This window comes from Lithobates pipiens, unplaced genomic scaffold (genome assembly GCF_037356315.1).
Source record: "Lithobates pipiens isolate NorthernLeopardFrog02 unplaced genomic scaffold, aLitPip1_a1.2 Scaffold_18, whole genome shotgun sequence".
In the NCBI taxonomy this organism is placed as follows: Eukaryota; Metazoa; Chordata; class Amphibia; order Anura; family Ranidae; genus Lithobates; species Lithobates pipiens.
The window spans coordinates 622,715,598-622,729,989 of NW_027507758.1; the positions used below are offsets into that span (position 1 = coordinate 622,715,598).

At 49.0% G+C, this 14,392-nt stretch overlaps 1 protein-coding gene across 1 annotated transcript in view; it reads right to left on the reverse strand.

Moving 5' to 3' along the window:
• Positions 1 to 14,392, reverse strand: part of LOC143986858 (uncharacterized) — a 46,103-nt gene that overhangs the window by 5,117 nt on the left and 26,594 nt on the right. Inside the window, exons 11-16 of the mRNA XM_077485265.1 lie at positions 13,337 to 13,474; positions 8,384 to 8,482; positions 8,174 to 8,297; positions 7,960 to 8,057; positions 7,680 to 7,883; positions 7,437 to 7,572 (exon numbers count right to left, since the gene is read on the reverse strand). Of these exons, the coding sequence (XP_077341391.1) occupies positions 7,437 to 7,572; positions 7,680 to 7,883; positions 7,960 to 8,057; positions 8,174 to 8,297; positions 8,384 to 8,482; positions 13,337 to 13,474 (799 nt within the window). The remainder of the gene's footprint in view (positions 1 to 7,436; positions 7,573 to 7,679; positions 7,884 to 7,959; positions 8,058 to 8,173; positions 8,298 to 8,383; positions 8,483 to 13,336; positions 13,475 to 14,392) is intronic.

Consider the following 14,392-nt stretch of genomic DNA (forward strand, 5'->3'; position numbering starts at 1 on the left):
TCCCCCTCTATCACTCATTGCCATCTTCCCAACACAAGAAGTCCTGCACTTCCTTATTTAGTCCATGATTTAGTCATGAATAACAGCGGGGCTGAGCCCCACCAGAGGTCAGAGAGTGAGGATGGGGGGAGAACAACCAAGATGAAGACTGGACTGATCCTGAAGACCCCCATCATTGGGTTATTGACTCCTCCCTCATTATCACTTTCTGTTTAGGGTTCCAAAGTTTGGAGATATTGTTACAACATGTAAAAGTCCAATCAAATCGTAAGGGATAAAATGCCCAGCTGGTAGAAAATGGGACTATGTAATGTACAACTTATTATATAGGCTACAAGTTAGGACTATACAGTATCAGATTTATGTAATATGCAACAGTGTATATAGGGCAGGGGTCAGGAGTATGTAATGTACAACATAGAGCAGGGTTGTAACTTGAAGCCTGTGGGCCCCAATGCAAAGTTGGCCTGGGCACCCCCAATACCACCTGCCGCTTCCACCATGCACTAAGGTACTCCAAGTTATTTCAGGTCTTTACTTATAGACATGTGCAAAACAAAAAATGTGTTTAGTTTTATTTCGTTTGGATTCATTATTTAACCACTTCAGCCCCGGACCAATTTTCAGCCTAAGGACCAGAGGTCTTTTTACATTTTCGCACTGCACTGCTTTAACTGGTAATTGCGCGGTCATGCACTGTTGTACCCAAAGGAAATTTGCGTCATTTTCTTCCCACAAATAGAGCTTTCTTTTGATGGTATTTGATTGCCTCTGTGATTTTAATTTTTTGCGATATAAATGGAAAAAGACCGAAAATTTTGAGAAAAAAAATATTTTCTACATTTTGTTATAATAAAAATCGAATAAACTCAATTTTAGTCATACATTTAGGGCAAAATTTATTCAGCCACATGTCTTTAGTAAAAAAAATGTCAATAAGCGTATATTTATTGGTTTGCGCAAAAGTTATAGCGTCTACAAACTAGAGTACATTTTCTGGAATTTACACAGCTTTTAATTTACGACTGCCTATCTCATTTCTTGAGGTGCTAAAATGGCAGGGCAGTACTAATGTACAAATCCCCCCCCCCCCAAATGACCCCATTTTGGAAAGTAGACACCCCAAGGAAATTGCTGAGGGGCATGTTGAGCCCATTGAATATTTTTTATTTTGTCCCAAGTGATTGAATAATGACACCAAAAAAAAAAAAAAAAAAAAGTTTACAAAAAGTTGTCACTAAATTATATATTGCTCACACATGTCATCGTTATATGTGGAATTGCACCCCAAAATATATTCTGCTACTTCTCCCGAGTATGGGGATACCACATATGTGGGACTTTTTGGGAGTCTAGCCGCGTACGGCACCCGGAAAACCAATCACTGCCTTCAGGATTTCTAAGGCCGCGTACACACGCGCGGACTGTTTGCCCAACCTTGTTCATCAAACAGTTTCGGCAAACAGTCCGCTCAAAATTTGCATGAGCGGACTTGCCCACACACGAGCGGACTGTTTCAGCGAACTGTTTGCCAAACAGTCCGCTCAACTTTTGAAATGAACGGACTCGCCCACGTAAGGCGGAGGCAAATCCGCCCATTTCGAGCGTGTGTACAGGTAGGCGGGGCCCGCGAAGGAGACGTCGCGGGCTCCGCCGCCTGGAATGGGCTTAAAGGGGAACCCCAACGCCGAAAAAAATCGGCGTGGGGGTTCCCCCAAAGTCCACACCAGACCCTTGACCGAGCACGCTACCCGGCCGGCCAGGAAAGGGGGGCGAGCGAGCGCGCCCCCCCTCCTGAGCCGTACCAGGCCGCGTGCCCTCAACATGGGGGGTGCCTTGGGGAAGGGGGGGCCGCGCGGCCCCCCCACCCCAAAGCACCTTGTCCCCATGTTGATGAGGACAAGGGCCTCTTCCCGACAACCCTGGCCGTTGGTTGTCGGGGTCTGCGGGCGGGGGGCTTATCGGAATCCGGGAGCCCCCTTTAAGAAGGGGGCCCCCGGATACCGGCCCCCCACCCTATGTGAATGAGTATGGGGTACAATGTACCCCTACCCATTCACCTGTGAAATAAAGTACAAAAAAAAACACAACACAGGGAAAAAATATTTTATTGCACAGCTCCGGGGGTCTTCCGTCTTCGGGGGTCTTCTCGCCGGACTCCTCCGCTATCTGTGTGTAGCTCTTTTACTAGCGGAGGAGTCCGGCTTTCTTCCTCCCCGCCGCCGGCCTCTTCTCCCGACTTCGGGGGTCTTGTCCCCCTCTTCGGTTCTTCTGCCGGGCCACCGCGCCTTCTTGTAGCTCTTTTACAGGCGGTGGCCCGGTCTTCTGTCGCCGCTGTCGTCGCCGCCGCCTTCCGTTCTTGTTCTTCTTCTTCTTGTTCTTCTTCTTCTTCTCCTGGAGATGTTGACTCGACGAGCTCTCCGGCCGGAATGCCAGGGACACGCTCCGCTGCCACTTATATAGTGACAATGGGGCGGTGTCACATGGTATATGTCACATGGGTTGATGTCACATGGGGACTATGACATCGTAAGGGGGCGGGGTCACCATGTGACCAACCCATGTGACATATACCATGTGACACCGCCCCATTGTCACTATATAAGTGACCGCACAGCGCGGCTCTGGCATTCCGGCCGGAGAGCTCGTCGAGTCAACATCTCCAGGAGAAGAAGAACAAGAAGAAGAACAAGAAGAAGAACAAGAAGAAGAACAAGAACGGAAGGCGGCGGCGACGACAGCGGCGACAGAAGACCGGGCCACCGCCTGTAAAAGAGCTACAAGAAGGCGCGGTGGCCCGGCAGAAGAACCGAAGAGGGGGACAAGACCCCCGAAGTCGGGAGAAGAGGCCGGCGGCGGGGAGGAAGAAAGCCGGACTCCTCCGCTAGTAAAAGAGCTACACACAGATAGCGGAGGAGTCCGGCGAGAAGACCCCCGAAGACGGAAGACCCCCGGAGCTGTGCAATAAAATATTTTTTCCCTGTGTTGTGTTTTTTTTTGTACTTTATTTCACAGGTGAATGGGTAGGGGTACATTGTACCCCATACTCATTCACATAGGGTGGGGGGGCGGTATCCGGGGGCCCCCTTCTTAAAGGGGGCTCCCGGATTCCGATAAGCCCCCCGCCCGCAGACCCCGACAACCAACGGCCAGGGTTGTCGGGAAGAGGCCCTTGTCCTCATCAACATGGGGACAAGGTGCTTTGGGGTGGGGGGGCCGCGCGGCCCCCCCTTCCCCAAGGCACCCCCCATGTTGAGGGCACGCGGCCTGGTACGGCTCAGGAGGGGGGGCGCGCTCGCTCGCCCCCCTTTCCTGGCCGGCCGGGTAGCGTGCTCGGACAAGGGTCTGGTGTGGACTTTGGGGGAACCCCCACGCCGATTTTTTTCGGCGTTGGGGTTCCCCTTTAAGCCCATTCCAGGCGGCGGAGCCCGCGACGTCTCCTTCGCGGGCCCCGCCTACCTGTACACGCGCTCGAAATGGGCGGACTTTCCGAGCGGGAACAGTTTGCTCATTTCGAAAGTAGCCTACACACGGGCGGACTGTTCGCTCAAACACAGTTTCAGCGGACAGTTTTTCGGAATTTCCGAAAGACTTTGTCCGTCCAACTGTCCGCTGAAACTGTCCGCTGAAAGCCCACACACGGGCGGACTGTCCGCCCAAACACTGTTCAGCGGCCAAGGTTGGGCGAACAGTCCGCCCGTGTGTACGCGGCCTTAGGGTGCAAATTTTTGATTTCACTTCTCACTACCTATCACAGTTTCGAAGGCCATAAAATGCCAAAATGGCACAAAACCCCCCCAAATGACCCCATTTTGGAAAGTAGACACCCCAAGCTATTTACTGAGAGGCATGTTGAGTCCATGAAATATTTTATATTTTGCCACAAGTTGCAGGAATATTAAAAAAAATTTTTTTTTGCACAAAGCTGTCACTAAATGATATATTGCTCACACATGCTATGGGCATAAGTCAAATTACAACCCCAAATAAACTCTTCTGTTTCTCCCGAGTATGGGGATACCACATGTGGGGGACTTTTTGGGAGCCTAGCCACGTACGGGACCCCAAAAACCAAGCACTGCCTTCCGGATTTAAATATAAAACGCGACCAAAAAAAACTGTTAGCGATCGCAGGGATCAGGCCTGACTCTACGATCGCTGCAGTTATGTGTTTAGTGTTTTGTAAGTGACAGTGATCGATTGATACTGCACTTGGTTGGGCTGGGCAGAGGGGCAAAACGCAGGTGCTAGCAGGTATCTGGGCTGATCCCGCTAACAATGCGTTTTTTTGGAACCCTAAACTGCTGGGGACGCTAGTAAAGATCTGATCAGATCAGATATTAAGCTGTTCAGATTCTATACCACTACGGGAGGTTTATGCTTTGCACGTGGGTGTTAGCGGTACTGGCACTAACCTAGCGCTGCCTGGGGCGACGCAGACCCTGACCCTAAAACCTAATTGATATCACCCGCCGGGTGATCAGGGGGTTAAACCTTTATTGGGTAATAAATGGTGGGTGCCCTGATGCTATAAAAAGCAAACTAACCAGAGTCACCTGTAACACTTATATGGTGATCACTGGTGAAAGGGTTAACTAGGGGCAATCAGGGGGTTCAAATTTTTATTAGGTAGTATATGGGGGTCCCTGATGCTATATAAAAACCTGACGGGGAACCTAAATAACTAACTGGCTAACCAGCGTCACCAGTGACACTTATACTGTGATCGCTGGTGAAAGGGTTAACTAGGGGCAATCAGGGGGTTAAAACCATTATTGGGTATTATACGGGGGTACCTAGCGCTATAAAAACCTGGCGGTGAAACAAAAAAAATAACTAGCTACCTAACGACACTAGTGACACTAATGCAGCGATCAGAAAAACGATTGCTTAGTGATACTGGCAAAAGGGGGTAAAAGGGTTAACTAGGGTCAATCAGGGGGTTAAAACCATTATTGGGTACTATATCGGGGTACCTAGCGCTATAAAAACCTGGCGGTGAACCTAAAAAAATAACTAGCTACCTAACGGCACCAGTGACACTAATGCAGCGATCAGAAAAATGATCGCTTAGTGACACGGGTGAAAGGGTTAACTCTAGGGGCAATCAGGGGGTTAAACCTTTATTGGGGGGTGGTAGGGGGCTACCCTGGACCTAACACTAACTGCCCTGACAGTTTTTACTGTCACAACTGACACTGAATGCAGTGATCAGTAAATAAATGATCACTGCAATCAGTGACACAGTGACTGGGGGGGGTGTCAGTGTAGTGTTGGTGCACACTTACTTTCACTTCTCCTCATAGTCCGGTCAAAAAGACCGCCCCGAGGAGAATGACATCACTTCCTCCCTGCCTGTGTTTACTATACACAGTGGGAGGAAGCTTCTCATTGGCCAGGAGCGATCGAGAGGGGATGGCCAGAAACCAACGGCCATCCCCTCATCCCGGATCGCTCCTGAAGTGAAACGGACCGCCGCATCCAGCGGGAGGGGGTCCGATCGGACCCCCCACCCGCTGGAAGGCGAGCACGTACATGTACGTGCTTGTGCCTGCCGGTGCCATTGCACCGACGTACATTGCCATGCGGCGCTCCTTAAGTGGTAAATTTTGTTTGGTTAGATTTGTTAAATTTGTTTTCGGAATTAGTTTTGTTTATTCGTAATCGAATTCGAACTGCATTGGAAAACATTTCAACCGAATTCCAAAAAAAATTTCAACCACATTAAAAAACATTTCAAGCACGATAATAAACATTTCAACTGCATTAGAAAATATTTCAACCATATTAGAAAACATTTCAGCCACATTAATAAACTTTGCAACCGCAATAGAAAACATTTCAGCCACATTAAAGTGGTTGTACACCCTGTACAGCCACTTTTACCTACAGGTAAGCCTATATTAAGGCTTACCTGTAGGTGCTGGAAATATCTCCTAAACCTCCACGGTTTTGGAGATATTTATTAAATACCCGAGCGCCGATTGACTATGGCGCATGCGCACTTCAGAAAGGGCACATTGTGCCGTTTCTATTAGGGGTCATGCCGTGACTGGCGGCTCCCACGCGCATGCACGGGAGTGATGGCAAGCGACTCCGGCCAGTCACAGAGCCGGAGTTCGCGGCCCCCGGAAGGAAGAGGAGCGAAGATGGACGTTCCCTGCTAGTGGGGACAACAGAGACATTGCGGGCTTCGGTTTCAGGTAAGTTACACATAGCATAGTTGCCCATTATGCTTTACCTTTGTAGGGAAATAAAGAGGAAGTAAAACCAACTAGGGTTTACTTCCTCTTTAATAAACATTGAAACCGCATTAGAAAACATTTCAGCCACATTAATAAACATTGCAACCGCCTTAGAAAACATTTCAATAATGAGCATTTAAATCGCATGAGAAAACATTTAAAGCGCACTAGAAAACATTTCAACTGCATTAAAAAAAATTCAAACAAATTAGAAAACATTTCAACAGCATTAATATTTCAACTTCACTAGAAAAAAATTCAACTGCACTCCAGAACGACCGCTCTCATGCACCCTTGGGGACACGCATCGCTGCGATTGACAGAGGCTCTTTACCATGTGATTAGCCGTGTGCAATCACGGCTGATCATGATGTAAACAGGAAGAGCCGTTGATTGGCTTTTTACTCACTTCCGCCTGACAGACACGAGTAGAGGAGAGATCAGCTGCTCTCCAGAGAGGGGGGGTCTGTGCTGATTGTTTATCAGCACAGCCCCTCCCCCCTCGGATGCCCACCCAGGACCACCAGGGAAATGCCAATCAGTGCCCAGGCAACTGCGAATCTGTGCCCATCCCCAATGTCTGCCATTGCCATCAGTGATACCTATCAATGCCATCTATCAGTGCTGCATATCAGTGCCCATCAGTGCCATGTATTAGTAACCTTTCAGTGCCCAGCAGTGCCGCCTATCAGTGCCACCCATAAATACCCATCAGTGCATCCTTTCAGTGCCCATCGGTGTCGCCTATCAGTGCCCATCAGTGCCACCCACGAGTGTCCATCAGTGCCACCTACCTCCCATCTCCTGAAACTGCACTCAGTGACTTGGGTCTGAGACTATACAGACATATCCCTCCACCCGGCACAGACAGCAAACATCAGAGTAAGTAACCCTGGGAGAATTGTTCTGTCCGAGAGCTTGCTAGACCTGGGCATGGGGCAGAAGATCCAAAGTACATACTCCAGGTCTCGAAACGTCTAAGGTAAACATCAACATAAATCCAGTCTAGATACATAAATTGTGTCTGCAGCACAGAGAAGGAAGATTATCCGAGAGAAATACAGGAATACAGGACGGGGAACACAGCTCAGGAAAGTGACCAGGGTATTACACGCTGATATCACCCATTCCTTGCCCTACTCTGGACCAATCAGTGAGCAATATGGGTGGTATTTAGTGTTAATGACCCACCTGTGCTGATCTCTGTAGGAGTGTCCTCCTCTATTATTGTCCTCATTATTTCATCCTCATCCATAGACTGCTGATCATCCCTCACATTCCTCTCTTCTTCTTCTACCTTAACTTTTATATCTATCAGATCTTCACCCTAAACAAAGGAAATTAGTGAATATCATCTGTAAAATATAAGCTCACATAAAAAAATCCACACATCATCTCTATGGGTCCATGTTATAGATGCTCCGTCCCACCAACCTTGTAATGAGGGATGGTGTGATGTTCCTGTGTGGAATCCCGGGAATACAGAGGACGGGGACATCTCTCTGGTGGGTTCCTGGTATTAGGTGGCTCCATCATATCCTTGTGTCCTTCTGAAAACTCCTCCATCACTCCATACTCCTCATCCTCCTCTTTATACTCTTCTTTGACAACAATGTTATAATCCTCAAGGTTTCCACTCTGAATATATAATAAAACATTCATTGTAACAAACGTGTGTATAAATCATAACTACCAATAATTGTCAATCATCTACCTGATGATGGTGGGGGATGGTGTGATCTTCCTGTGTGGAATCCCGGGAATACAGAGGACGGGGATATCTCTCTGATGGGTTCCCATTACTGGATACATCTGTAGGAAACACACACACTGACTGAATACATTGTTTCTATGTGTTTATCAGATGATGGGGGATCTAGGTGGAGCCTCCGTACTGCTCTCTCCTTTACAATAAAGTCTCCTCTTACCCGGTGATGTGAGGGGCGGCTGATTGTCCATCATGACGTCCTTGTAGAGATCCTTGTGTCCTTCTAAATACTCCCACTCCTCCATGGAGAAATAGACAGTGACATCCTGACACCTTATAGGAACCTGACACACACAATGATACAGTCACCATCCAGACACATCCCTTGTCTGTTACTGGATAATCTCCCAGAATTCCCGGCACCGCTCACCTGTCTTCCATCATCTCTCTGGTGACTTCTAGAATCTTCTTTGTATTTCTCTATTCTATCAGGAAGGGAGGTGGAGGCGATGTGATGGTCATATGATCTCTATTTTAACACAAAAAGTCAAATCAAATGATATTCCCAGAATCCTCCTCACCATTCAGGTCTCCATTTTAATAAAGCCCCACTTCAGACGGAGGTATAATTTATACACACAGGACCCCCACACTACACAGATTCAAAGCTGGCATTCTGACATCGTTACACAGAATGCAGGACCAACAGTCCCACTTTGTAAGTGGGGATGCCAAGGGTGCAGTGGACGGTGTCAGTAGGGCAGTAAACAGAGTAGAGAAGTGGGCAGGGTATCAGTAAGGCAATGGACAGTGCTAGTAAAGCAGGGGACGCTATCAGTAGTGCAGGGGACAGTGTCTGTAGAGCAGGGGACGGTGAACAGTGTCAGTAGAGCAAGGGACGGTGTCAGTAGAACAAGGGGCGGTGTCAGTAGAGCAAGGGGCGGTGTCAGCAGAGCAGGGGGCGGTGTCAGCAGAGCAGGGGGCGGTGTCAGCAGAGCAGGGGGCGGTGTCAGCAGAGCAGGGGGCGGTGTCAGCAGAGCAGGGGGCGGTGTCAGCAGAGCAGGGGGCGGTGAACAGTGTCAGCAGAGCGGGGAACAGTGTCAGCAGAGCGGGGGGCGGTGTCAGCAGAGCGGGGGGCGGTGTCAGCAGAGCAGGGGGCGGTGAACAGTGTCAGCAGAGCGGGGGGCGGTGAACAGTGTCAGCAGAGCGGGGGGCGGTGAACAGTGTCAGCAGAGCGGGGGGCGGTGAACAGTGTCAGCAGAGCGGGGGGCGGTGTCAGCAGAGCGGGGGGCGGTGTCAGCAGAGCGGGGGGCGGTGTCTGTAGAGCGGGGGGCGGTGTCTGTAGAGCGGGGGGCGGTGTCAGCAGAGCGGGGGGCGGTGTCTGTAGAGCAGGGGACGGTGAACAGTGTCACTAGGGCAGAGGATGGTGCCAATAGAGCAGTGTACAGTGTCAGTAGAGCAGTGGACGGCATCAGTAGGGCAGTGGAGGACATCAAAAGGGCAATGGGTGGCGTCAGAAGGGCAGTGGGCCGGCATCAGAGGGGCAGTAGGCCAGCATCAGAAGGGCAGTAGATGGCGTCAGAAGGGCAGTCACTGTCCAATCACAGCTGATCACATTGAAACAAATGACGGTTATCGCCATTTCCTTTCCCCAGCGCTGTTACTGTGTGAGGAAAGGAAAGCTGATAATCGGATTTCCTGTGACAGGGGACATCTATACTGATAGTCAGGGTACTGATCTTCATTGCAACATATCAGTGCTGTCTTATCGGTGCAGCCTCATCAGTGCTGCCTATCAGTGTAGCCCCATCAGTGCAGCATATCAGTGCCATCTCATCAGTGGCCATCACTGTAGCGCCATCAGTGCAGCCTCATCGGTGCTCACCAATGCAGCTTATCACTGCATGGGGATCACAGGGAGTAATCAGGAGGAGAGCCGGCTAGATTACACGGATCTCCCGCTATAGCAAAGCATGGAGCTGAAATGCCAGCCGCTGTCAAACAAAGTCCCGCCTCCTGGACCAGCATTGGACCAGTGTGCTGTCCATCATAGGAGCCGGTCCAGGAGAACTTTGTTTGACAGCAGCCGGAGTTTCAGCTCCATGCTGTGTTACAGAGTGAGATCCACGCTCTGTGTGATTTGGCCGGCTCTCCTCCCGATTATTACTGTGATCCCTGTGTAGTTTTTTCTCTCTTTGGGCAGCAGCGACAGATGGCTGGGGGGCAGACTGGTGGCCGGCCAGTGGCGGGGGGGGGGGGGATATGGCTTTAGGAGAGGGAGTTAGTGCTGGCAAGGAGCAGAGGAGGAGGAGGACACCACCTTCAATGAGCGGTACAAACCGGGGGTCTGTGAGTTCCGTCAGCCCATTACAGGAAGCAGGGACGGAAGTACATCCCTGCTTGTTGTAGATAGAACTACAAATAAGATGTATTATTTATAAATCACACTTTAGAATTTATTATTTCCTCCCCTCCCTTTCCTCTTATGACGCTTTACGTGTCATCCATTTGAGGACTCTGAGCACGTGCATATTGACAATTGCGCGTGCGCACAGAGAGAGAGAGACGGCCGTCGGCGCTTGACATTGTCGCAGCGCCTGTACATATTTCCGGGTTGGGGGCTTTTTAAGGCGACTTGTTGGTCGCCTTCTGCACGGCGGCTGACACCCGGGAAGCTCTGCTCTTCAGTCCCAGAAAGGTAAGTTCCCCACTACCCGTGACTCAGCACGAAGGGCTCTTTTCTTTTCTCCCTCTCCCGTTATGTGTTGTTTGGTCCGCTGTTACTGCTCTCGTTCTTGGGGGAGCGCTGTCTGACCTTTAACCCGAGCAGGCTACGGGAGTATCCTTTGGCAGTTATCTGCCATGGACTAATTTTTGATCATTTTATACCCAATTTACCGTTTGGCCCCTACCAGCAGTGCTGACTTGATCCACGCAGCAGTCCTCTCTTTTGGACCGTTCCTGAGGTTTCCAGTATTATCCTGGTTCTCACATCAATTTAATTATACTATTGGGTTCTTTTCAGAACTTAGCCCCTGCACTATGTTTCCCTCTGGTCGTGGGTGCCTTCAGTCTTTGGTTCTTTCCCTCTCTCTCCTTCTTGATCCCTTTTCCTTCTTTCTCTCACTCCTGTTCTTCCACCTTTACTTCCTTGTTGGTGTCCTGAGCCTTCCCTTCCCCCTCCCCCCTTTCACTTGCGCAGCCCCCTCCCCCCCCCCCCTTCTGCTAGTGCACTGGCCCTGTGCCTTAACCCATGTTCCAGCAACTTATGATATCTTTTCCATACTTTTCCAGCCAATCCCAATAGGCCCCTGTGTCCTTCCCCGGGGGTGATCACCCGTCAGGGGGTGTCTCAATTTATGCCATCTGTTGCCTAATTGGGTCTCCATTGGTGGGTCATGCTGGTTCTCTTTAATACGCCAAAACAAATGTGTTTAATAGCAATATAGCCATATTTCAGATTTCCATGATACTGTAACTATGCAATTATATCTTCTATAGATGTTTTGTTTGAAACCTCCTGAAGAAACAGCATTGGCCGCAAAACTTGTTGAGGACTACATTTACATCTCCGTGCCTCCTCGTATCTGGGGGGGGCTTCCAAACTATTTAAAATGTTATTATCATATGGATGCAACTACTACTTAGTTGTCTTTGTTGTAATCTGTGTACATATATTTTTGTATATCCTTTGCATATTTTTTAACAAACGCTATTTTTTAAATATTCTACTGCCTATTTGGGTACCGAGATAGTCCTAACCACTATTGGCGATCAAGGGCAATTTTTGGAGTAACCCTCGACTAAGCTCTCCGTTCCTCACTATACAAATAAGCAGGGCTCGACAAACCCTTGGCGCCAGGTTGCATTTAATACCCCAGCTGTGCCACCCCAGGCGCTAGGTCGCAAATGCAACCTGGCGCCCAGGGTTTGTCGAGCCCTGCTTATTTGTATAGTGAGGAACGGAGAGCTTAGTCGAGGGCTACTCCAAAAATTGCCCTCGATCGCCAATAGTGGTTAGGACTATCTCGGGACCCAAATAGGCAGTAGAATATTTATAAAAATAGCGTTTGTTAAAAAATATGCAAAGGATATACAAAAATATATGTCTCCATGCGCACTCCCCCCCCTCAGAGACCCCGGAGCCTCAGGGGGGGAGGCTTGAAGGCCCTGGAGTTCAGACATCCCGGAGCCGGATAGCCAGAAGGCGAGTCCAGGAAGGCCGATGTCTGGTCCCTGGAGGAAAAGTTATCATGTAGTACTGGAGGAAGACCGGGCGTCCCATGCAGGGATGCGCCGGACAGCATGGAGGAAGAAGTAGGAACTAAGAGGGAGGAGAAAAATGGGAATCGACTTTCTGCGAGTAGAACATGGGCTGTTGATTGGGAGAGAACAAAGGGAGTGCAACCAAGTAGGACTAATCCATAACTTAATACTGTGTATCCAAGGACCACAGTATCAAGCACTTTTCCAGGACTGAGGGAGGTTTGACAGCACAAGTCGTGGAAATAGGCAGCGTGGCCTGTAACTTCGGAGTCGATACCCACAGCATTATTCAGAGTGATGCTTATCTGTCCATATTGGAAGTGCTAAGCACAACATTATTCAGAGTGATGCTTATCTGTCCATATTGGAAGTGCTAAGCACAACATTATTCAGAGTGATGCTTCGCTGTCCATATTGGAAGTGCTAAGCACAATATTATTCAGAGTGATGCTTATCTGTCCATATTGGAAGTGCTAAGCACAGCATTATTCAGAGTGATGCTTATCTGTCCATATTGGAAGTGCTAACCACAGCATTATTCAGAGTGATGCTTATCTGTCCATATTGGAAGAGCTAACCACAGCATTATTCAGAGTGATGCTTATCTGTCCGTATTGGAAGTGCTAAGCACAACATTATTCAGAGTGATGCTTAGCTGTCCATATTGGAAGTGCTAACCACAACATTATTCAGAGTGATGCTTATCTGTCCATATTGCAAGTGCTAAGCACAACATTATTCAGAGTGATGCTTATCTGTCCGTATTGGAAGGGCTAAAGCCTGAGATAAGAGTTGGAACCAGGAAAGGATCGCTAGAAGGGTCTTCACTAACAAATGCTATGGCAACAGATCAGTACCCTTTTTGATTTAAAGCTGGGGTCGGATGGGGCATCTCATACACTCCATTTAACAGCCCACCGATTATGCCCAGAATAAAGCCTTATAAAATCCAGAGTTGACTGTTTGGTTTCCTGAAATTGCATGGGGGATCGAAAGTGGGGCCATCTGACAAAGGGTAATGAACACACTCAGCATCTCCCATGAGGGTAGTGCGCTACAGAAGCAAGATATATTAATCATCAACTGATCACCCTGAAGGGGTTAATCTACATATTACCTCCTCTGCCGACAGATCCAGCAGCGTCTCCTGTGCACTTACTCCTACGTGGAACTTCCTGTCTGTATCTGACATCACTTCCTGTCTTCCATAGAGACTTCCTGTCTGGGTAGAAGTGAGATCACCACGTTGTGGAGCTCAGAGGAACTGCAGCCCTGGGAAACATCTCGTAGTGTGAACACGGCCTTGTGCTGTGTGTATGTACTGTATATCCTTATAGATGGGTCATCTCCACTCCCACTAAGGGGGATAGAAATATATTACTGCTCGGGGGGGGGGGGGGGGGGAGACATTTTGGCCCCTTTGATTTTGCAGTAAAATTGACGTCAGATTTAGTCATGTAGAACATCTGTTATATGGATACAAAGAGCCCCAGCCGAGAGTAAAGGGTGGAAATGGCTCCTGACCCCCAGATTTGGCCAATTATGTCACCAATATAAATAGGATAAAACCAGCGCTATGTGTAACAACTCAAATACCTACAGAAATAACTTATACCGGACTGCTGCTGTAACAAATGTAAGTGTTCCCTTTATCAACTAGAAGAGCATTATGTGTCCAGGGGCGGACTGACAACTTATGGGGCCCCCGGGCAATAAGAGTTTATGGGGCCCCCAGGCTTACAGATGGCCGCCACGTGGCAGCCATTTTTTTTTTTTTTTTTTAGAGGAGGGGCACCAAGCTCGGCGACATGCAGGGTGGCAGGAGACCTAGAGCTGGTGACCCAGTAAAGGCACCACGAGCCTCTCATGGGCAGTGCCACCTTAACATCATGGTCCCCTGGGCAAAATACTGCACTGGGACCCCTACCAGGGAGATGATGATCTGTGGCATGCATAGTGAACCATGGCGAACAATGGGCATGGTCAATGGGAGAGTCTTAACCACTTCAGCCCCGGAAGTATTTACCCCCTCCCTGACCAGAGCACTTTTTGCGATTCGGCACTGTGTCGCTTTAGCTGACAATTGCGCAGTCGTGCGAGGTATTTCCCCTAACAAAAGTGATGTCCTTTAGTTCCCACAAATAGAGCTTTCTTTTGTGGGATTTTTAGTTTT